The 25,187-nt window shown below is 38.6% G+C and overlaps 1 protein-coding gene across 1 annotated transcript in view; it reads left to right on the top strand.

Annotated features, from left to right (window-relative positions):
- Positions 1-25,187, top strand: part of LOC139718796 (MAM and LDL-receptor class A domain-containing protein 1-like) — a 146,700-nt gene that overhangs the window by 16,023 nt on the left and 105,490 nt on the right. The window contains exons 17-38 of the mRNA XM_071630260.1: positions 142-291; positions 799-1,064; positions 4,331-4,421; positions 5,207-5,344; positions 6,083-6,217; positions 6,947-7,180; positions 7,777-7,920; positions 8,537-8,790; positions 9,756-9,840; positions 10,533-10,679; positions 11,826-11,881; positions 12,990-13,182; positions 13,604-13,744; positions 14,716-14,981; positions 18,160-18,244; positions 18,832-19,002; positions 19,278-19,537; positions 20,150-20,243; positions 21,287-21,418; positions 22,315-22,565; positions 24,114-24,204; positions 24,823-24,960. Of these exons, the coding sequence (XP_071486361.1) occupies positions 142-291; positions 799-1,064; positions 4,331-4,421; positions 5,207-5,344; positions 6,083-6,217; positions 6,947-7,180; positions 7,777-7,920; positions 8,537-8,790; positions 9,756-9,840; positions 10,533-10,679; positions 11,826-11,881; positions 12,990-13,182; positions 13,604-13,744; positions 14,716-14,981; positions 18,160-18,244; positions 18,832-19,002; positions 19,278-19,537; positions 20,150-20,243; positions 21,287-21,418; positions 22,315-22,565; positions 24,114-24,204; positions 24,823-24,960 (3,522 nt within the window). The remainder of the gene's footprint in view (positions 1-141; positions 292-798; positions 1,065-4,330; positions 4,422-5,206; positions 5,345-6,082; positions 6,218-6,946; positions 7,181-7,776; positions 7,921-8,536; positions 8,791-9,755; positions 9,841-10,532; positions 10,680-11,825; positions 11,882-12,989; positions 13,183-13,603; positions 13,745-14,715; positions 14,982-18,159; positions 18,245-18,831; positions 19,003-19,277; positions 19,538-20,149; positions 20,244-21,286; positions 21,419-22,314; positions 22,566-24,113; positions 24,205-24,822; positions 24,961-25,187) is intronic.

The following is a 25,187-nucleotide window of genomic DNA, read 5'->3' on the forward strand; positions in this document are numbered from 1 at the left end:
GTTCCTCAAGGCTTCATGAGTTTTGTATAGAAGTGTTTTCACTGAAGTCAAATCCAGTTTAATGTGCACAAAGTTGAATGCAAATGAACAGCTGATGTGGACTGGTTCACACAAGGCTAAGACTGGATTTGTCTTTCACAGCAACCTGTGACTTCTCTGACGGCACCTGTGATTGGACGCAGGAAACTCTGATGGATGATTTTGATTGGATGACTGGTTCTGGTGCGGACACCAGATACGGGCCTGCAGGACAGAGTTCTCTACCGGACAAGACAACAGGGGTCATTGGAGGTCAGTGCAGGAAGATTTCTTGGAACCTTGGAAATATTACATGTCGTCATTTTACAGTTTGAAGGGCAAACGTTTCTTTCTGTGCGAACCTGCTGTAACAGTTGTGCCTTTAATTAGATGATGTTTGCATTGATAGATTCACAGGTTTATGTTTTGTTTTACTTCACAACTGAATTGTAAAATTCTATATTTCTTATGGACTGTACTCAATGTGTAGATGGTGAGAAATGAAAGGAACTGAGGTGTTCCATAAAATGAGTTGAATGAAAGATCAGATGAGGATACAGCTCTATGGCACTTTTCACTGTGTGTGTAGACTCTATACTAGCATTTACAACTTTTACAGTGCCTGAGTGTGTATGTCAAACTGACCAAGCAGTCTTCTCTTTTATGATGTACAGGAAGAATTGTAAGATACAATCATACATCTCACTTGTTAATTTAGTAAGAGTTTTGACAAATATTCTTCTTGATTTATTTCTGTCTTCTGATATCATGTTTTGACAGGATTTTATGCCTACCTTGACCTCCGTGACCCGACCCTTGCTCCCGGTGATTCTGCCATGTTGAATAGCGCCCTCAGATCGCCGCCCGACAATGGCGCAGACTGCCTTGGGTTATGGTACCACATCGATGCGGTGAATGTCGGCGCCATCAATGTCTACCAGGTGACCAACGGTACCATGAGTGATGTACTATGGAGCATCGACGGTAACCGAGATGACTACTGGTGGTTTGCTGGCGTCAGTATGATCGGTCAGCTGCCTTACCAGGTATGCACTGCACTGCGATCAGAAGATTTTGGATTTGGATTACATGCGTTCAGACACTCGCCTATTTCCTGCCCCAGTTGTCTCACCTCCCACACACACACACAAGCAGACAGAGAAATAAAGGAATACAAATGTGCATGTACTTGTACATCCATGCCCACAGTTTAAAAGTCATTTTGTTCATAATAAAGTTAAAAGCTAAGTAGGGACTGGCTAGACTTTAAAGTCTTGGCACTACGTTTTAAAAATTTCACTTTCCTTTTCTTTTTTTTTGGTAGTGTAATTGTGCTTTCAAAAAAGTGGGGATTTTTCACATGAAAATGTTTCAAAATAAGTCTCAGAGTGCACCAGAGAGCATAAAGAACCCTGGAGCATCCAGGGCTCTAAGGTGGGCCCTGGACCCCGCTGCAAGGGTCAAGCGCTCTGCGCTCAAGATGTGTGCTTTGTGCAGACTACAACCATGTATTTGGTGTCAGTTGCAAATCCTCCCTAAGTTCGGTTTCCAAAAGTTGGCATCTTTGAGTTTTGCTGTTACGAACAATGCATTTTTGTAAGATGGTGATGTTTTGCGCAAAGTCAAATGTACAGTGAACTGCTGTTATTGGGACTCTAAGCTCTTTCTCGAGTTGTGTGTCTTGGATACATTGATTACAGTAGTCTCTGTATTCTCCTGATCGATTGATGTGTTGTGTCAGTGACTTGTTAAGGGCTAGAGTTTCCTCTTTTCTGCCAGCATAGGCCATTTACTGCTTTCCTGCAAATCTCACACTCATGGTTCACATCACTCCTTGGTTTGGAAACCTGAGCGTGGTGGCCGACTGCTTTCCATGTGTCTTAGAAGCACGTGAATTGCACATGATGGTGACTTGCTTCAGAACATGCAATCTTGTACAGTTTAAAAAGTCCCTCCTGACTGAGGTTGGCTGGCAAAATTATTGGTGGGTGGTTGTCACGTCCACGGGGAGCTGCTGGCTGAGGTAAGCCATTATCCCTGGCATACTCCACAATGAAGTTCACAATGTGAGTTGCTGCATCAAATGTCAAGGCATGCTTTGGTTTTCGTCCAGTGTTTCCATGGCTCCTAGGTGCAATGCCTTCTGTTGCTACAAGCTTCATTAGATTTTTAAGTCGCTTCTCCCCAATGTTATGAACATACAAGAAGCAGTTTTTGCAGATCTCTTGTCCGTTGAAGTTATAAGCATACCGCTTCCTTTTCACTTCCATTGCAGCGCTGCTCGATTGTTTTACTGTCAGCTTTCCCATGATGTACAGATCATGATCCAATTTAGTACTAAGCTCATGCATTGGCAGAGTGTGGTCAAAAACAGTGGAGGCGTCCAGTTTCTGGTAGTGATTTGTCCCAGAGCACCCACAGCCATTGTTCATCTTTATGCTGGTTTTATTCTTCAGTTCATCCTTCATCTACAGTTCCTGGATCAATTCCATCCACTTCCTGCTGGGATGAAATAGATGCTGTAACTTGCTCAATAACTTTTAAACTCATGGGTATAATTTTCTTCCACATCCTCGTCTTATTCCAACTATTCTTCTATTTTGCATTCAGAGGTCTGTGTCTTCAAGTGACTGATGATGATATGTGAATTCCTGGACAAAAAATTCTTTAAAAATATCATCAACTTCCTGCAAAATAAAAGTAAAGGATAAAAGTAAAACACCCTGATTTGGGATAACATTAATTTCATACTGTGATTCATGGGAGATAATGCATTAACTGAAATAATACGTAATATCAATCACATAAGATGATGTTAAAGTTATTTATTCCTAATCTTAGCTCCTATCAACAACAATGTTTGACTACTGAGTACCCTTCAGTAAGTATAATGCAATCTTATATTTACTACTCAATAATACATTAACCACACATTAGAATTTAGATACAGCACTAAATAACAAATGTAACAGTTTCAAAAAGTCCAAGTAACCATGTCCAAAGTTTGATACAGTGTATGAATAGTCTCTCATCAAAGATATAAATATATTTGCGTTCTTCAGAACAGAGGCCTGACTTAATCGTACTGGACTAAACTCTTTGTGTTCAGGCTGCTATAAAAATAAAATCTAGGTGAATGTCTTTTGCGACAAGGCTCAACCACAATGATCGATAGTCAATCGACATGCACATGCAATAGTCATTGCCTGAACATAAAATGCCCTGAAATTATTTTCACCGCTAAGACACAGGATTATTAAGGTCAGCTTGAAAAGCTTTGATTTTGAAATTTGATGGAAAGAGGGGTGATAATAAATGTGACACTGTTATACATCTACGCATTGTCAGACACAGTTCTGTATTTACTTTGTGAAAATTTGTGAAGGTCCACAGATCCGTGATAAAAAATGAAAGATTGGGACTGAGCTTCAGTTTTAAGCACAGTGCAGGAAGAGCACAAAAAATTATTTTGTTTGGTGTGTGTTCTTACCGCTTCATCCATGATGTTGATGCTCAACACAAATCATTCAAGGCAATGAATAATCAAAATGCGACAGTTGCCTTAAAAAAGAAAAGAAAAAAAGAAATGACAGGTTGATACAAGTTGACCCCAACATTACAATAAATGTAGCTAGCTCAAGCAATCACAGTTTTTGTTTATTGGTTTGGTGTGCATTTTCAGTTTGTCAAACTTTCACACCGTTTTCTAGCATTTGTGCACTACATAGCTCAGGGCCCTTTTCTCAAGTCACATCCCTTTTAATATTATCCTCCAGGTATTGGATACTTGGACCCATAATAGTCTAAGGGCTTGTGAAGTATGCATTAATGAGCATGCTTAATGCAAAGCAGTGAAACCATCAAACTTTGAATACTCTGAAGAGCCTTTATAAATGATTGGAGAGAAGAGTTTTGAAACTTGTTCTAGATTTCTGGAGAGTTGCCTGGCAGCTCCAAATGTCACTTTTTCAGGAAAATGCAAGCCATGTGTATCAGTCCTGCAAATGAGTGTGTGATAACGTATTAGAAGAACTTATTTGTAAGTGCCAAATGATGTTCATGTTGTAGCAAAATCAGCCTGTCCTTAGCAGGTGAAGCTTGGATATGTTTCTATGCATTTGTGCAGTTTTGTTTTGTAGAAACACATGGGATATTGATTGAAACTCCAGTTCAAGATTTGTGAATATTGCTCCTACCCATGTTCTTTTTGTGAGCTGCAAGATTGACAGTTCTGTATGTCTTTTGAAAGATTTAATAAAGAAAACAAACAGCCTCCTCTCATACCTTTAATATTACTCCCACTCTCCTGTAGGCTGTGATAGAGGGTGTGGTGGGGTCTGGATCTGAAGGAGGAATCACCATTGATGAAGTAGGCTTCACCTCAGGACCTTGTAATCCACCAGGTAAGATCATAGCAGGGAGTGCAGATCAAATCTTAGCTCCAGTGAGGCCAGTTTGAAATCAGTATTCTCATTTCTAGCTTTTTTGTGATTTTTTTAAAAACATATTTACCAAAGGTGCTGTCATCTAATACCATGTGATTTTATTTCCCATATTTGTAAAACTTGAGGTCGTGTTAGGAGGTCAACTTTTCTGGTTTCTTTTTTAATTCGTCCTTAATCATGATGAGGAATGTTTATTAAACTGACCTGTGAGTATACTACATTTTACTTAACCCGTCGAAGATACAAGTCCCGAGTATACTCAAACAGGTGTCTCTGGGAAATATGTGTTATAGCAAAATAAGCTCATCCTCAATGGGTTAATGCAGAGATTTTAGTGTACAGGAAACAATTTTTGGCGCAAGATCTCCCAGTGCATGGCCTATGAATTGAAGTATAAACTGCTGAATAAAGATTCTCAAGGATTGTAAATGATCTTGCTTCTTTTTCAAGATCGGAGTTAGGACTATTAAAGTGGATATTTTCGCGCGAATAGTTTTCGCACTCGGCCGGGTAAGAAGAGTTTTGCATATTTTTAATTCTGTAGAATCAAGACATCAACTACTGGAACATATCGCAAGCACTAATATTCTTGTGCTTTTAATTTTGTGCTAGTTTCTGGTTGTGCAAAATGTGCAAACATTTCCACTATATAGTTTATCACTCCTTTTGATTACCGTGATAGATTTTGATGTGAAAGAAATTTAGCTTGAATTAATCAAGAATCTTTGTTAATCCATTTGAAGGTCACTGTAACTTTGAGAAAGGCATGTGCTCATGGCAGAACCGAGATGGAGACAACTTTGACTGGGAGAGGACTTCTGGTGCTACAAACTTTGACAACACTGGGCCCAGCTATGATCACACACTCGGAAACGATCAAGGTTAGCTCTGCACTCAGAGTTTCTTCTCTTTTTGAAGCCTGTATACAATGTATGTCAGCAAATTGATACTTGTGGATAGTCCAAACCTACCGTATCTGTAGTGTAGATTTAAGAATTCAGTGTACTGTCAACTCTGTGTATTAAAAAGTCAGTCTTGATAGGACTGAGGAAAACTCATCAACATCAAATTATTTGACTTTTGCAAAGATGACTGTGTGTGATTGTGTTTTTTTCTTCTTCTTACCCGGTATGATCAACTGTCTGGTCCACCAACTCATTTTTTGCTTCATTCAGTTCAATTGTGATTGTCTGCCTTAGCAGACATCAGAGGTATTTGAACAATTTAGTCTCACTGGGAACACCAATTCTGGATATGCTGATGATTCCACTCTGGCTTGGTAGATATGAAGAGTTTGTTCGCAAAAACCGTTAAGTCCATTTTTGAAGATTTTGAAGTACGGTCTCTGTCATAAAGTACAAAATAATACCTTTGAAATGATATATTGGTCACTACATATAAAGCTACACTTTTGTAGTTGTGGTCAAAAGAAGCAAAAAATTTCTTATTATTCTCTTTATTTTTCTTGACCTTTAATCGCAAATATTTCCTTTTAGCAAATATGGACTTATCGGTTTTTGCAAACAAACTCTTCATATAATCAACTGTAAAACTGTATGTTGTGTAGAATCCCTTGTGTCATAATATACCCTTATTATCTGTTAATTTTTCCCCTCCAGGTTTTTACATGCTGGTAGACACTGTACCAGACACTTCCATTCTAGTGGCAGGAGACACGGCTGACCTGTACAGTGAGGTGTTTGACCCGGTGGATGCTGCATGCTTCACATTCTGGTATCACATACGAGGAACAGGTATGCTACATCATATCATAATTGCTATCAACATTAGACACGTGATAGGATGGGGATATACCCCAGAGTGGGAAGGCTGACCCAGCTGTGATATACAAAGTGTACATTGTACAACGAATTGTTGGCAGCTTTATCACTGATCTCTATGTAGTGCACATAGCCGAAGAATCTTGACTGGAGTTGACTCTTACTGACGGTTGTACACTTCCATGCATGCACATACAATTGTATATATTAGTTGACACATGGCTGATGGAGCTACAGATGTATTCGTCATTATTTAATGTACCCGGTGGGTAGCGCATGAAGAACAATGCAATCAGACCACCCATGTTTCCCCATGCTACCGGGGCTGGAATGCATTATCTCCAATTTGCAATACCCCCCCCCCCCCCCCCCCCCCCACACACACACACACACACCAGTAGGCCTATACATATGACAGTGCTCCAAAAGATGAAACTGTTACACCTCTACAAACATTAGATGTAAGTGTTTCAGTAGTAGAATGTACTCTCTCTGTTTTATGTTTAAGATGCCCTAAATTAAACTGACTGTTATTGTGCACTGTAAGTGCCCTTTTGTCATATAACACTCCAAGAATTTAGAGCACTTGATTTGGTAGCTTTGAAGGAATGGGAGTTTTGATGTTTCAGTAACTAGTGAATTGAATCCAGACACTCATGTAAAAAGTGTCCTATGTTGTTAATGTTTAATTGTCACCTGCAGGGCTTCCAGCATCACTTGTAGGCTCAACCTTGACCTTTGACCCTCCCACGACCCACACACTCACCCAGCAGTTTGTCGTGACGGGTGATCAGGGAGGGGCGTGGCTGTACGGACAGTTCAACGTCTCCACGACGCTGGAGTACCAGATCGTCCTTTCGGCAGTCTTTGATGCCGCCAATTGGACAGGGGACATAGCAGTGGATGACACTGGACTGTTTAATGGCCTTTGTGAAGGTGTGCTGCTTTTTGCTATCATCTACAAATAACGAGGTCTATCACCTTTTGCTGCTGACTGGGCTTTGATGGATTATACATGTATCATGGGGATCCAAATATGCTCGGCACTTCCTTTCCCGGCCTTAAACACAAAATTGTCATATCTCTTTCGACTTGGAATAAATAGGAATGAGATGTATCCTTTGCATCAACTGTTATGATTTGAGGAGAGAGAAGTTGATGTAGCTTTGATAATGACTAAGAACTCAAATTTGATATTTTTGTGTACAAACCAATGGGAGAATTGTGAGGTAACATCATTACCTTCTCCAACTTGTGTTTATTTGTCAAAAACATAAAACTTTATGATTATTTTTCTTAATGATATAATGAAATGATATTTCCATCCTGATAATAATATAACAATATTTTCATCCTGATAGTATTCCATCCTTGAACATGATGTGGTATTATATGCTGTACTGTACACCAAGATACGTACATGTAGTGTTCAGTGCTCATTGTATTTCATTAGTGTAGGAACTGTGATATTCATTCTTTTTTTTTTCTTGTTCTGTTTGCAATTTCTCCTCTGTCCATCCATCACCTGATAGTTCCAAACCCATGGTCATGTGACTTTGAGGATGGTCTGTGTGGCTACCGACAAGCCACAGATGATTCTGATTACTGGATGCTTGGAACGGGAACGACTCCGTCGATAGAGACAGGGCCGTCTTCAGACCACACAACAGGCCTGGGTGAGACAAAGTCCCTCATGTACTGTATCAACTGAAATTTTCACAAAGTGCTGCTTGTTGAACATTTGTATGCATTGCTAATCTTTGCAGCTGCAAGAGTTTAGTGACTTCACCTTTCACAAAATAAATAAGAATGAGTAACCAGTGACAGTACTAGCACTGAATGTTTTTACTTGTTGAGTCCTTGAACATGAACATGTAGAGCGTTCTGTAATTGAAGTACTGTACTAATGTGTTTTTTGCACGTTTTTATGTATATCTGCATGCTGTTATTTTTATAGTTTAGAGGCGATGCGTGAAATTTGCAAAAAATCAAACCTCTGCAAAAATTTCAGGTTAATGTGCAGTATTCAGTATCATGTGTCTCATGGGTGTCTTCTTGAGGAGAATCATCTTACCAGTAAAATGGTTTAAGCCACTTGGCTCCACTAGCTCAGTATGCCATCTATTGGTGATGGTAATAAAAGAGTTCAATAGTAGATGTGTCCTCATTCAATTTGATCATTTACTCTCTACATTCGCCTCTGACTAGAATATGCTTTGTACTAGAAGATGACCTACAAACAAAATCAAAATTGTTGACAATGAATCTTTTTTTCACCTACTAACACCATAGGGAGTTACATTTACCTTGAATCCAGCGTGGGTGTGGCAGGGGATACCATTGGACTGATCAGCCCCATAGCCCCGCCCGGATCCTACTGTGTGGAGTTTTGGTACCATATGTATGGTGCCACCATAGGAACCCTCAATGTTTACATTCAAAACAACCAATCATCAACTGGACTCCCAGTGTGGACACGGTCTGGTTCCCTTGGCAACAGCTGGACCAGGGGGTCCATACAGATTGTGGACATTTACTCATTCGAGGTACAGTACATAGCTCATGTCCAGAAAATATGCATATCAGTAACTCCTTTTTGTTCTCAAATCTCAAGTCCCTCGGGTTATATAGGACATTTGAGGTTCTGTTTGTGAGAAAGTCACAACTCATGCATGTATTAGATCTTGATTCATTTATTCATCGCAAAAGGCAGGGTGTTTAACCGGATGAAGTAGTTCCACCTTATATTGATTTGGACCCCGTGGAAGACCAGCTAATGCAGCTGAAGATGGGCTATCCAGCCATCTAATTCTTAGATGAAAAGTGAAACAAAACAAACAAACAAACATAATGTAGAGAAGAAGAAAATTCTAAGATAAAAAGTGAAACAAAACAAACAAACAAACAAACATAAGACATGATGATTGAAAGGATAACTTAATCTTTGAATCAGCCACATGCTGATTTGCAACATTAATGTGTCTTTTTAGGTAAAGCAGAATATATAACAAGCCCACTTTCATTAAAAATCACAGAAAATGACATATGGTGTAGAAGATGTACAATTGTAATTGAATTAGTTGCTTATTCATGCTAACTTGTGTTTCATTCAGGGTACAAAATATGGACAGTGTCGTTTTGGTCGCAAGGTTTTGAAGTGCCTTGGAGTCTAGTGGGCGAGAAGATTGATTCACAGAATCAGTGGATACTGAATCCAATATAGTTTATAGACAAGCTGTCAACTAGCATATTTGTATCATATGATAGTGTGTCTCGATTTTCTTCAACCAATAGCAAAAAGATTAAGAAGAAGAAGAAGAAGAAGACGACGACGACGACGACGAAGAAGAAAAGATATGTTTTTGGAATAAAAAGTATGTTTTATGCCTTAATGAGTTACCGTTTCGTGGATGCAGTTTTTCATTTTGCATCATAGTCCCATGTATGCAAAGCTCTTGTAGGGAGCTTTCATGAGTCTGTGGTAGCTTGATCCATTCTTTCTCCCCCAAAGGTCATCTATGAAGCAGTCAGAGGCTCCTCCTTCACAGGGGACATTGCCTTGGATGACCTTGACCTCTATGAAGGACAATGTCAAGGTGACCTTTAAAATTTTTCTTTCCACATCATGTCAGTGTATAATACCTAATCAAATAGAGCTCTGCCTTGTGCTTTCCGCAGGAAGGCAATGTTGGCGTAGCTTGTCAAAAAATGATCTCAAAAGGTTCTTTATTAGACTGCAGTCTTTTACTGAAATGTGGGCAAAATGCAGATGTAGCTGTTTTACATGCACATGCGTCCGAGGTACACATTCACCCAACACTTACTCCTGATTTTATAAAGTATACTCAGCTACAACAAATGAGTGCGTCATCTCCTCTTGTAAAGTCTTCACAAGCTTCTAGTAAATTACTGTATGCTTGGTATCTTTCAGTAAACTTTAAAAAAGACATTGATTATGGTCATGTTTTCACAAATTCCCCAAATTAACAAGCACTATTTAACAGTGATGCTGAATTGATCGATCATGAACTGAAAACAATGTGATCAATAAATCATTAGTCAGACCTGCTATGATTTGACAAATTTGCACACAGGGAGTTATGAAAAGTGCACAAGAAAATGATGATTATTTTGTATTAGTATCTCTCTTCAAAACATTTTGGAAAAAAAAAAGCGTGCTGTTGGTGCTGAAGGATTACTCATTGACAAAGAACAGTGATCAGGAAAGAGCAAAGCAAACAAACAAGGAAGATGTGAATATAATGTGGAAATGTCTTGTTGATTTTAGCTGCCCATGAGTGTGACTTCCAGGCCCCAGACCGATGCGGCTACACCCAGGATGATAGCGATGACTTTGACTGGTTGTGGGGTGAGGGTAGCACAGATACCATTGGGACTGGACCTGATGTTGATGCTACCTATGGCTCCATCTATGGTGAGATTCTTGTTGAGTTCGGTCTTTTCATGCTGTCTGACCCAAAATCACAAGCGTAGTTTAAATCAAATCCATGTTTTAAGTTGATCAAAATCACAAGCGTAGTTTGAATCAAATCCATGTTTTAAGTTGAAATCAAAATCACAAGCGTAGTTTGAATCAAATCCATGTTTTAAGTTGAAATCAAAATCACAAGCGTAGTTTGAATCAAATCCATGTTTTAAGTTGATCAAAATCACAAGCGTAGTTTGAATCAAATCCATGTTTTCAGTTGAAATCAAAATCACAAGCATAGTTTAAATCAAATCCATGTTTTAAGTTGAAATCAAAATTACAAGCGTAGTTTGAATCAAATCCATGTTTTAAGTTGATCAAAATCACAAGCGTAGTTTAAATCAAATCCATGTTTTAAGTTGAAATCAAAATCACAAGCGTAGTTTAAATCAAATCCATGTTTTAAGTTGAAATCAAAATCACAAGCGTAGTTTAAATCAAATCCATGTTTTAAGTTGAAATCAAAATCACAAGCGTAGTTTGAATCAAATCCATGTTTTAAGTTGATCAAAATCACAAGCGTAGTTTGAATCAAATCCATGTTTTAAGTTGATCAAAATCACAAGCGTAGTTTGAATCAAATCCACGTTTTAAGTTGATCAAAATCACAAGCATAGTTTAAATCAAATCCATGTTTTAAGTTGAAATCAAAATCACAAGCGTAGTAGTTTAAATCAAATCCATGCTTTAAGTTGAAATCCATGGACTGAAAAAGAAATTTAAAATAGTCATAATTTCCCCATGTGTGTGTGTCAGCGCGTGTTCATTGTTGGATGTCTGTTGGCATAAATGATGTGTCATGCGTGTTTATGCAGTCTAAATTTGCATAATTCATGAAATAGATTTAAACTACCTATGGAATTCATGAAAGACTTGCGAAAGACTTCCCATACCTCTCCTTGATGTAATACAATGTCTACAGATAGTCATGGGGAGGGGGGGGGGGTGCCATAGGTTCATAGAATTTCTGATTCACTTCAGCAATGGCATTGTCAGAGCCATGGGAATGGGCTTATCATGTGTACATAGCCTCAGTAGTCTGGGAGAATTTTCATCATTTTTCCCTCCTTTTCCTGATTCACTTTGACACAGGGAAATACATGTACATTGATGCCACAAACCAGACAATGGGTGATACAGCCAGACTGGTAGGACCTACGTTTACACCGGAAACTTCAGGGATCACATGCTGGAAGTTTTATTACAATATGAACGGGGCTGACATAGGTACTCTCTCTTTCAAGGTAAGAAAAGAAGCACAAATGTGTTCCCTTTTTATTTTACATATGTATTTTATACTGGTATTTCATTATTTTTTTAATCATTAACATTTGAAACATAGTGCCTTAATACAGCATTTAACACTGGCACTGGTCCAACAATCTCAGGCCAGTAAAATGGGTTATTGTGCAGCCCTTCTTAATGCTTTTCTGCACATGAGGAGACATTAAAGGTTATAATAAACCTTTACCTAGCTTCTTGGAGAGAGAGCAATCACATGGTTTAATAACAAAAATTATCTTCCAGCTAAGAACATTTGTTATGAAACAAGTTGCATATGGAGTGCCCTATTGTGTCATCAATATGTACACCTGTATGTGTGCAGATGTCCCACACCTTATAAATGTCATATCCGGTCTGTGTCATCGCAGTTGCAAACATTTCTCATTCTTAGAGTGGATACAAGTAATTTATCTGTATATATTTTTTCCTTGTTAATCAAAGAAAAAACATTAATAACAGTTGTCTTTATGGTATTATGATGAATGCCAAACTGAATGCTCAACTTAGATATCATTTTCGATGGATAATCTCTTTAATGCTTGCTGTAAAGTAAGAAACAGCAATGAACCCTTTGTTGAGGATGTCAGGACACGAAGAACTTGAGATTTATTTTTTAACAGAGCGTATTACAGCATTTCACCTTTTTCCTCCCATGGATGGTCCTGACCAAACTTTACCTCAGTTGGAAGTCTTTCTGTCTTTAAAGTTAGCTTCTCTTGTATCAAATGTCAAGGAACATACTATGTGTCTAATAATGTTGATATCCCCATCTCAGTCATGTTCTTTATTTCAAGTTTACTACATGTACAATGGCTGTACCAAACTGAAAATATATATCAGGTCTTAAGACGTTTAACACTTGTTTATATTACCAAACCATAAGGAAAGAGTTGATATTTTCATGCAAAATAGTTAATGCTGGAGTAGGGAAAACAAATTTACTATATATTTGTGTCTCTCTTTATTCTACAGCTGCAGTCGGACTTAAGTACGCCCCTTTGGTCAGTTTCTGGTAACCTTGGTAACGCCTGGTATGGACAGCAGGTGACTATCACCTCTTCCCTTCCGTACCATTTGGTCTTTGAGGCCGTTGTCGGACAGGGAGAGCTGGGTGACATTGCTGTCGATGAGATTGACTACCGAGATGGTGTCTGTGATGACTCAGGTAGATTGATATTATTATCTGTCTTATCAGTTATCATAGAAGAAAAACCTCTACTGTCGATATGAAAGTTTTCATGGTTTGGAAGTTTTTGCGCATTTTGTACAACCAGAAACTAGTGCAAAAATGATAGCACAGTGATATTTTTGCTTGTTACATATATGTACTGCTATGTAATTTCTTGATTTTGTGAAATTTAAAGCATGCGAAATCCATCTTTACTTGACAGAGCACGAAAAACTGCTCATGTGAAATATCTACAGTTGTACTCTTACAGTAATTTGCTCCATTTTAAAGTCAGATCGTGGTGTCAACCCAAATAATTACAAATTATCTTCATTTAGATTTAGTAAAAGTTTTCCTTAAAGTTAACCCAGAACCATAATGTCCACCCCAACTGATTGGTGTCATTTCTGTCCTCCAGTTTCCTGTGACTTTGAGCGAGACATGTGTTTGTGGAGAAACACACCGTATGGAGACAACTTTGACTGGATCCGGCAGAGTGGGGGCACCCCTTCCACTGGGACCGGTCCTCTGGCTGACCACACCCTTGGCACCAGTCTTGGTTGGTCCCCTTCTTTCCCCAGAATCCTTATATTAGAGAGCTTTAGATCTGCTGCACGGATGTTTTGAGACGACGCTTGACCTAGACGTTCTCCTCTTCCCTGCATCGTGCTGAAAAGTAGCTTTAGATTACGCTGAGAAGCAATGTATAAAAAATAAAATGGCACCCCCATATGATCGATGCATCAAGTAGCTCTCTACGTCATGAACTGAGCAGACGTAAAAATAGCCCAGAACGTAGTGAAAACTCAGGCACGTGAGCTATGAATAGATCGCGTCTGATACGCAATTCTGTGCATGCTCAGACCAGGTGTTTTTCTCTCTGAACGTCCTTGTCGCGCAAATCTAAAGCTCCCTACTGTTCCATCAGCAATCCCCTTTCTGTGCCCCCCCCCCCCCCCCCCCCGACCTCTCTACTTTTGAATTTGCCACATTGCTCCTATCAATATTTACTTGTGATCTCTGGTTGTCGTTTGTTGTTTGAATTGGAATTCATCATTCTAAGTTGGTTAGAGACATTATCTGCCTTAGTGTACATAATGAATGATGATATCATATTCAATCCCTTCTCTGTGGCCCACCTGGCTGTGTTTGATATGTGCTGATACCAGGAGAGGAAAGAAGATGGTGTGTTTTATGATAATTGTTTGTTTGTTCATTTTCCATCTGAGAAGATGGCTGGATAGCCCATATTTAGCTATGCTAAGCTGGTCTTCCATGGAGTCCAGTTGGATGTGATAAACCAATAGGCCTATAATTAGTATAAATTGATTATAAGCTTTTGTTAATTGTCATTCATCTTATTCATTTTTTTAAATTTTTTTTTATGTGTAACATTCGAGACTTTTTCCAAGGATGTTGTCTTTGGTGCAACACTCCTTTGATACTACCTTCAAAACACAGTAGTATTATTTAGCTTCTCACAGAGCCTCTAAGTGTATTGTTTCTGTGTAATTCTTACTCTCCCTCCAGGTTTCTACATGTACATTGAGTCCAGCTCAGTGGGAATCAACTCCAAGGCCCACCTCCTCAGCACCATCTTCCCCTCAGGAACCGGCTCCTGTGTCTCCTTCTGGTACCACATGTACGGCTCCACCGTCGGCGAGCTCAACTTCTACGTGATCGACACCATCTCCGGCTCGGAGGAGTACAAGTGGCGGTTGTCGGGGCAACAGACGACCGATCAGAACCTGTGGATGGAAGGCAGGTTCATGGTTATGGATGGAGACGGTATGACGGTAAGATGTGACTCCACCCTCCTTGGATGTTGTGACTTTTATGCAGATTGTCTGCAACAAGGCCATTATTGCATGCTCCTTCATTGACATTAATGGCCTTCTTCCACGAAGCAGACCATTCCATGTACAGCAGGGGCATTGAGAAATGTATTGTCCTTTGTTGTTGGCGTGGTTTTTTATGTAGAGTTTTCCACCATGAAAGGCTGCTAATAGCATGTTGCAGTATATTATTACCTTGGTGCTGGAATCAATCAAACCGATACAAACCTATCCCTGTGTGTGTGTGGGGGGGGGGGGGGGCGTCCCAGCCAAGCTGCTACATAGCATGTTGAAGTCTAGACCTGAGTATATGTGGGTGTCTATTGGAAATGCATGTTACAGTAAAATCAGCTTGTCCTGAATGGGTCAGTGACACATACATGTACGTGTACCTGCTATTAAAAAATCCCACCTCACTGCCCTGTTGAGAAGCATTGTGGATTTTAAGATGCTGTGGAGTACACTGTGGTACATGGTGTAGATCTTGAACCTGCAAGCTACTCATTAAAGATTCAGTGTGTAGACTTCTGGACCACAAGATCCAGTCAAGTGTAGTCTGTGTCAGTAGTCACGAGCACAAAGGAGGTTTTGTTTTTGCCGGCTTTGATTTGTTTGTTTGTATGTTTTTTGAATGCAAACTAACTGAAATGAACAGATTTGGACAAAATTTCAGGAAATGTTTGTAATGAGTCAAAATACAGTAAATTTTGGTAGTCATCCAGATAACTGTCTACATTCAGGAATTGTTTATACTTTGTCATTGTGCTATTTTCAGCATATGTGACCCTGCACCTCAAAACAAACAAAAAGTTGCAAGACATGAATTTTTAGTTAAGACCATATTCTAGAAGAGCAGACTTTAAGCTTTAAAATGATGTATAACTCAAATCAAATGGACTCTCCTAACCTGTGTATCTAAATATTGGAAACAAAGCACAAACCCAGGAAAAGTGTGAACTAAGAAAAGAGGCTCTGAAGTACAGTGTCTATTCAAGCGCTTAATCTTTACAAAACCGTGCTGGCTGTGCGATGAATGGGACAAAAAAACAAGAAGTAAACCACTAGAGTAACAACAATGAAGGGATTATCAAATTAAACTAAAATTAAGCATGCCTCATTAACACATTCTGTCCATAATTAACGCCAACTTTCAAAGCAGTAGCACTATCCTTTCAAAAGTTATTAGAGTTGAAAGTGAAGAGTGTGGACAAGGTTTTTCAGAAATGAAAAAGGGATTCTAAAGACACACCTAATCACAATATTCTAACAAAAATGTTCGAGATAAACTGCTAAAAAAACACACTTTCCTGCCCGTTTTATGATACCAAATTTTAGCACAATGTAAAAGAAGACCCGCTCTTTCAGAAAATATGAAAAAGTCAAGTTCTACTAGGTTGAACCATTTCACTTATTTTCAGTCCTCACGCAAAATCAGTGTGTGCGACTTTTTGTTCGTTTTGAGGTGCACGGTCACATATGCTTGGTGGAGATGTGCGTTCTTTCAGTGCTTTTGTAGTCCTTTTTTTTTTTGGCAATTCTTATCAAGGGCTACTACTTTGACTAGACAAGAGACAAGTTTAATAAAAAAGAAAATCCCTAATTTATTTGAATGTGAGAATAAAATACTGTGATTCAATGACATGAGTTCCTCTTCTTTTTTTTTCAAAAGAAAGAATTCAAAGTATTTCTACTTTAGCATTTTTACAGATGCTTAAAGTGAAGAGGTAGTAGATCTCAATGATCGCTGGCCAAATCAACCCAAATTTGTATTTACTGTCTTAACACTCTGTCTTATATTGTGTATGTATTCAGTGGAAAAAAAAATTGTTGTATACTGTCTTTGTTGTTTACAGCCTTCACCAACTCCCTTCTCTAACATGGTGGTGGTAAGGGGTCACTTCATATCAGTCATTGGAAAAAATTATCACTGTTTACATGAATTCAGACAAATCATATTCCAACCATATTCATGCATATCTTGAGGGAATCGATTCTCTTCCTCTTTATCCACAGTTAGAGTGTGCATGTAGACAGTGTGTGCGAATGTAAATCATAACCAGAATTTTATGACATTCGACTGTCTTATCATTGTACACATGTTTCCTAGAACATGAAGTCACAGACATGTAGATAGTATTTTGAAATTATCTTTTTCTCAGTTTATATATACATTTTTAATGGCATTCATGTCTTTCCTTTCTCTATTTCTGTGCAATTAATTTTCATTTTGATAAATGCAGTAAGATTGAATGTCACCCATATTTACTGACATACCGTGTACGTCACTAGTTTATCCAAATTAGCATACCTTTTGTATAGTCATATAGAATATTATTCAAGCGCATACTTTCGTCATTATCAAACAGTATTTATATGTTGGTATACTGATATATAAACATAAAGATTTTTATGAATATGTGTACTGGCATATGTTTATATGCCAGTACACTGTATATACTGTTATTTTCGCGTACAGATATTTTCGCGGATAACGAGGTCATAGGCATTTTTGCATGATGTTGTGTTCGCGAGTCGACGCCGACGTTTACGTAAATGCTCTATTAACACATTGCATGGAGACATCTTCACGTGTTGTTGAATTCGCCATCCAACTGTTTTTCGCGAAATTTGCAAAAATTAAACCCTCACAAAACTAACAGCTTATACAGTACTTGTAAATGGACTGCTTCTACAATATGTATGTAATGTCAAACAATAGACGAGCCACTGTTTATCGATGCCTGCTGACGATGTTTAGGCTAGTCTGTGATCCACTTGATGATCATTGCATTTCATCTTCCTCAGACTTTCAAGAGCCATTCCATGAGTATGTCACCTATAATATTTTGGTGTCATTTAGCATTTACATTCACGCTGACAAAGGCAGTTCTAATAAATGGCAGAGCATACCATCAAGCATTGGACCCATAACGATGCACTGGCTTTACTATTTATCATATGATTTCTGTTTTTCTCACACATCAAAAAAAAGAAGAAAATTGATACAGCTGTCAGCCTATGTGTATTTCGTGACAAACTGCACATGTATGCAGAGTAATGCAAAACAGGTAAACTTCATAGCTCCACACTAATTGGAATACTGGTTTCTAGAATTTGTTGTTGTTTCTTTGACATGTAGATCAAAGTAGAGGGTACAACAGTGACCAGTTACTATGGAGACATAGCTATTGACGACATCTTAGTTCTGGACCAGGTCTGCCCAAGTAAGTTGATGTAATATAATAGTGTATGAATTAAATTAGAGTCATCTACAAAATGTGAGCCACATTAAGTAGATGAACCTCTATCAAGCTACATTCTCTTTATTGTGTAGTTGTCACCCAGTAAATTATTCAATTCCAGGTGCCTTGAAGAGTACAAAAAAAAGGTTTCTTTTACTTCGTCTGCACATAACATCCCTTTATTTTCTGTGATTTATGAGGACTGTTAATTCTTACTGGAACAATCCTATGTAAAAGTCATTTGTAATGTTTGATTCTATAAGACAGATGGAATTAAAGCTTGTAAGCACAGTGTGCAGTGTGGATATACAGTAATGCAGCCCCAAAGTAAGAAGATGGGAAACTTGTATGAATCAAAAGCCATATATGTATTTTAGTGAAACAACTCACATACACATGTGGTTTGATGATATTTACATGTACATTCAGTCCTTCATTTAGATTTTAGTTATTACGTTCAGCAATATAGCAATATCGTAAACACTCCTATAAATTGTATTTGCTTGGTACTGTGCTTTGTTATTGCAACAAACTTAATGTCTCTAGTGATAATTTCCTCTTCTGCGCAGTTTCCCCTAGCAACGCTGACCCCGCCCTCCAAGCAACGGTCACTTGTGACTTTGAGATGTCCCTGTGTGGCTGGATACAGATGAGCGATGATGAATTGGACTGGACTCGGCAGAATGGTGCCACATCGTCCACCACCACTGGACCGACGGGTGACCACACCAGTGGCATAGGTACAAATGTGATGAAAGGGTGCATACAAGTAGCTTTGTGATTGAGACAAGGATAGGGGAATTGTCCATCCACGTTATCTTGCTGACCCACTTCTGAAAGCATTGCTACAGATTGTTGGGGTCGTTGGGATAGAGAATGCAAGAGAATATGAAAACCTCTCCAACTTTGGAAATATTGCCTTTTGAGATACGAATTAAAAAAAAATCTTCATTGTTTGCATACTCTTCAAATTTTGAATATGCCACATAAGTAACTTTGTTTTTTGTGTCTCCAGGGTTCTACATCTACCTGGAAACATCTACCGGCACACTCGGTGACGCCGCTCGCATCAGATCGCTCCAGATTCCTGCAACCCCAGCCGGTGCTTGCCTCCAGTTCTGGATACACATGTACGGTGCCACCATGGGCAAGCTGAACCTGTATAGACACAGCTTGTTTGACGGGAGTACCACGTTGGTATGGCAACAGGATGGAACGCTGACAAACTCCTGGATCTACCAACAGGTGGACTTTGCCTACGGCCAGGATTATGAGGTTTGTTTGTTTCCATAGAAACAGAGAAAATGTGCTGTTTGGATGGTGGTTGCCATCATCTGCTTATACAATACAGCTGTATCATTTCCATTACAAAAAAATATTCTGCAATGAGTATTGGTCATTAAACTTGATACAAAGTTCTTAAACACCTCTGTGTCAGGGATTTTGGGCAGTGTGTAGATTGCTGTGGGATTTTCTGTGCAAATTGGTGCTCAAAACACAGAGATAAAAAGATTTGTGATGCTATGAATACAGCATGTTGGTGTTATAAGAATGAAATGAAATGACTAGCTATCTGATTGTGTTAGTCTTTTGCAGACTTCATTAACAGGAACATTGTGGTATGCAGTGAAATGTGTTTTCTGTGTATTCGTGCAGGCTTGTTTGTAAGAAAGGGATAGAGGACCTAGGCCAACAATTATAATAAAACCAAATAGATTACTACTTTTTGGTACACATGTGTAACAGAGCAAAGGTTTATTTTTTAGTGACGTAGTGTAACATGTCATAACATTATGGTTTTACTTATGAAGTTATGCACTTATTATAATATGGAAACTTTCATTCCATCTGTTTTTTTTTTCTATCAAATTGTGTAAAAAAATCCAGCTTATATTTGAGGCAGTGCGGGGTTCAGATTTCACTAGTGACATCGCGTTGGATGACATCTACTTCGATTCATCTTCAATCTGTCCAGAGCAAAGTGAGTTTTGGTGATAGCTGCGTTCTGCTCTCCTTCAGCAATACTTGACTGCTTGTGTATCTCACTGTACCAATCTCAAGATTGTTATGCATGCTCACTCAATCTTGGTGATAGGTGACTACATGTATAATGCCTGGTGACAGAGATCTTACATGTAGTTGTGTTTCACAAAGAATTAAAGGCGATCTTAAAAGTAAAGATCAACTTAAAATTATGGTATGCCATTGGTTTCCCTGTACAGTTTTATCAGCCTTTCAGAATCCATTTCTGATTGTTATTTCCCTAATATGTTTTGTATAGATGGCTAAATGAAAGAGTCCCCCAAATTTTGATTTTCATTAGGGAGTGAGAATACCTATGAAGACACGCACAGGATACCGGAATTTGAGTTGATCGTAACTTTGAAAATCAACCCAATTATGTATTTGTTGTGAAACAGCCCTCTGTAGTCATAGATGAGAAGGCGGCTAGACCAGCTCTATCATTTCTGTTTCTGCTTTAAATGCTAAGACACGACCACAAGACCTCATCTGTATTGAAAGCCCATACAGTACATGTACTTAATCAGATTTGCACTGTTTTTTTACCTAGCCAGCTAAAAGTCAGATATTCCCCAGTGCTTTCTTATTAGCATCAGTAATGAATAACTAAAGGCTTCATTTGCTAGCTGTCAAGGGAACATTATCATCACATTGAGAGCCATAACAAATAGGTTGGATATATCAATGCCGTTCTTGTGTGAGGGAATATGATGTCTCCACTATACTGTAACAAGTGGCTTATTTGAATATTTTAAGGTGCATATACAGACAATAATAAATCAACTCATGCCAGGAATGTTGCGCAAGTAGTATACCAGTACTCCAAGAAGGTTCTGCTTAATACTAAAAAAATGTAAAAGAACCGGTCAATTTGTCACTTTTTCTTGAACAAAAGTCCATCAATGTGTACCATACAATCTAATGTTAGTCTAACGTACCATTATTATTTCAGCACATCATAACAATTTTGTTTATATGTTGATTGTTGGATAACATCCACAGAGCAATGCAGTTTTGAGCATGACTTGTGTGGCTGGACACAGGAGACTAGTGTGGATGACCTAGATTGGAGCCGTGGCAGTGGGGCCACGTACCCTGTGGTGCCCACAGACAAAAGCACTGGAACGGCATCAGGTGAGATGACTGTTATTGAGTATGGCATATCATTGTACTATTATGGGGTCATTTTGAGGTAAACTTGAATTCTTTCCCACATTTCTGTGTGGTTTCTCTTTGAAATACAACTGTATACCTTATCGTTTTAAATTTAATAAAATTCACTAAAATTTCTTGACAAAATACTTGTGATAATGTGTAATTTCACCATCATATTTTTACATTTTTCTCAGTTGAATAAATGTTTTCTTGCATAGATTGGTGATAAGTCAGGCAATAAACTCGAATGTTGTTAACCTATGTTGAGATAAAGTTCACAAGATTTGTATCATCACAGCACAAAACAGGATAAAACTAGTCACAACTACAAGGTCATCATGAAACTGGCATATTGATTTCTTTTTTCCTGTAATCACACCCTAACATTCTCAATGTTCACAAGATCATTTGTGGTACAATTTTTTGCATTTTTTAAAAGGTGATTTTAAATACCGTCTTCTCTCCCGAGTAGAGTTGACACAGATTACTGTGTGATGTGCACTGAACGAAGTGAATGGAGAGTAGGTAATAAATGACAATGTGATGTTCTATTTGAGACCAATAACTTTATACAGTACCTTAACATTTGATCAGCTGAAATATTTGTGCAACTTTTTCTGTAAATGAAGGAGGAAGGACATACACATAGTTACAAAGAAAACTTTTGAAAAATAAAAAGCTTACTTAATAGCAAAGTAATTTCAATGCAGCTATAGAGGACCAAAGTGTGATATCATAGCCATTTATCGCCATGGAAACTGGTTCTAATCAAACTCACCTGGCCCAAATGTTTATGCACGCACCTGGTTCCAACCCAAGCTCAAACAGAAGACTGTGACATCATCACTTCAGCACTCTATACTTGTATCACTCAGGTCACTTTGTGTACATCGACACCACAATGCCCCATGCCGACGGAGACTTTGCCATCATACGGAGCCCCGCATACAACCTCTCCTCCTTCAGCCACTGTGTCCAGTTCTGGTACTACCATGATGGTGCTGGTTTCATTACCCTCCACACCCTGGGATCGGGGGCCTACTCCGCCCCCCTGTGGACCACACCCACCAATACGATGAGTGGGTGGCGGTATGGGAGTGGGACAGTCTCAGGGGATAACATCCAGGTAAGGGTGACATTTGCTGGTTTGTGATTTTTTTTTTTCTTTCTGTCATTCATTCTCTTTTGTGTAGATGAAGAAGAAAATTGTGATATGTGTTTTCATTTAACACGTTAATGTCGGACTGATTTTGCTACAACACACATTTCCCATAGACACCTGCCCGAGTATACTCCAGACTCATCCTCAACAGGTTGAGAGTGACTGATTCATAAGGAGTGTGTATCCCTCTGTAGATTAGGACAATAACATGACTTGGCACATAATGTGTTAACCCCCATCTACTGATTTAAGTACAGAGCATAAGCAAATATCACAAAGAGCAAATTCGCACATTAGGCCAACTCTTGCTGAATATGATGAGTTTTATGTTTTGCACTTGAATGTCTTTCATGCATTTATACTAAGCATAATTGTATGTAACAATTATAACGTCAGTTTACCCAATCAAATAGCAGCATGTTCATGAAAATATAGAAAGACAACATTTTTTTTCTAAGATTATTGGAACATGTTCTGATGAAAGGGAAACTCTGAGTACCGAGGTATTGGTATTTCTGATTGCACAGCTTTCAGCCAGCTTGTAGAAAATTTGATTTAGGTTACTATAGACTATGCATAGATTACATGAGAATCTGTCCAGCTTTCAGCAAGCAGAGTTACAAGTGTGTGGGTATTATATGATTGTATGCCCCCATGATTTATTTGTCAATCAAGATCAGTCTCTTGATTGTGCATACTATGGTTGTATGTCTCAGCATACATTGTTCACTATTTGGTTCACAAATTTCTTCACTTATTGGCATAGATGTCAAAAAACTAATTGTCACTGAATATAGATTACTTAATCCCTCTAATCCCTCTAGTGTCACCATGGACTTTATGTAGGACTGAGGCACATTGCTACACCTGAATGGGCTTACTAACTCAATAATTATGTCTTTTTTTGAGCGATTTAATGAATGCTAAGAAAAGACGTTGCCAGTGATAACTCAGTGCCCAATCTCTTCAGGCCTTTAAAGGTGCATGGTCGCGGTGTTTTAGTCAAATGCGTATGCGGGCGCACGGCACAAGTTTCCTATAGAGACCTACACTATCGACTCCTCTTTAGCGCTTAGGCTTTGGCCCACTTCCCCGAGTCCAAAGAAGTCTGATTCACTGTAGTCAGTGGTCCGATCACGGTTCGGCTCATGATTTGGCTGAGGGGGATGACAGCTTCAGCAAACTTCTTTTGTGATGTCATAATAAGAAGCATATACGGTGTATGCACGCACCCTGGCATTACTACAGACTGCGTGATGCGCAGAGAAGACAACGAAGGCAACGTTACTTAGCAACACCTACGCACTTTACTCTTGATGACAGCTCAACTTCGGTAATCTTCGTATCAATGCCAATGGTGATCGGCAGTATCATCAACAGCGCCCTCTACACTACCGGGACCATGCACCTTTAAGTTATATTTTAACAAATTTCTGAAGAAAACCGCAATACATAATATTGATATTATGGCATAAATACTATGAAAAGGTTCTGGCCTTCTAATTGGTCCAGATTGCATTCAAGGGAACAGTGACAGCCTTATACAACAGCGCCATGGCGATGGATGAAATCAACTTAGAGTTTGGAGCTTGTCCCCCTCCAGGTTAGTTTTAGTGTGAGAAATTTTAGTCTGAGTTGGTTTTAGTGTGAGAAATTTTGATCATTTGACTGCAAGTGATACAAATTTGTGGTGTATTGTCATACATTGTTTGTAGCAGAATGATTTCCAGTGAATATACATGTACAGTGTAAAATGGAGTTCCTTTGCAGTTTGATATTGAGCTTGAAGTAGTGTTTCAAAAATGTTGGCAAGATTGTTAGTTGTCAGTAAATAAAGTACCATGTATAAAGTACCATGTATCCTTATACATTGTTTGCGTGTTCTAAAGTTGTTGATTTTTTAACCAAAAGTGTATCTGTTCTAAACAGCATTTTATATGTAAATGTCCTACCTTGCTAAAAACTGTACTATTCAATAGGTACTAAAATGAAAAACCAAAAGGTGTTGTGATATTACATGTACCTCTGCTTAAAAACAAAAACAAAAATAAAGCAACTTTGTCATTCCCATCATCTAAATGTCTCGGATTGTAATTTTGACAGCCTAGGCTGGTCTCAAGTGTGTACATCATACCTCCTTGATATGACACAAATATTTTAGTAACAGCTGTATGTTTACAATGGAGACTACAGTATGTGTCATGATTTCTTTTATATGCAGGTTATTGCACCTTTGAGACACAGCACTGCGGTTGGTCCAATGTTGACAGTGATGATTTTGATTGGCAGATTCACTCTGGGGGCACACCCAGTGATAGTACCGGGCCTCCATTTGACCACACCCTGGGCACAATCCTAGGTGAGCAAAATTTGTGTAATCCAGAAATTCTGATGTATTTAAGAGAATATCCTTTGCATTGTAGTGTTGTCAGCTATTGTACCATTTATCACCATGCCTTTATATGAAGAATAACTTCAAAATTATTTTGAGCACTCTTACCTGTGGTCTTGTTCCATGCTGTATAGAAGTGATGCATACTTCACTTCCAACCAACTTATTTTATGATAGAGTAGACTCAGCGTTTT

Source organism: Diadema antillarum, unplaced genomic scaffold (genome assembly GCF_040938485.1).
Source record: "Diadema antillarum isolate AM-2024a unplaced genomic scaffold, OU_Dant_1.0 scf00000099, whole genome shotgun sequence".
Taxonomy (NCBI): domain Eukaryota; kingdom Metazoa; phylum Echinodermata; class Echinoidea; order Diadematoida; family Diadematidae; genus Diadema; species Diadema antillarum.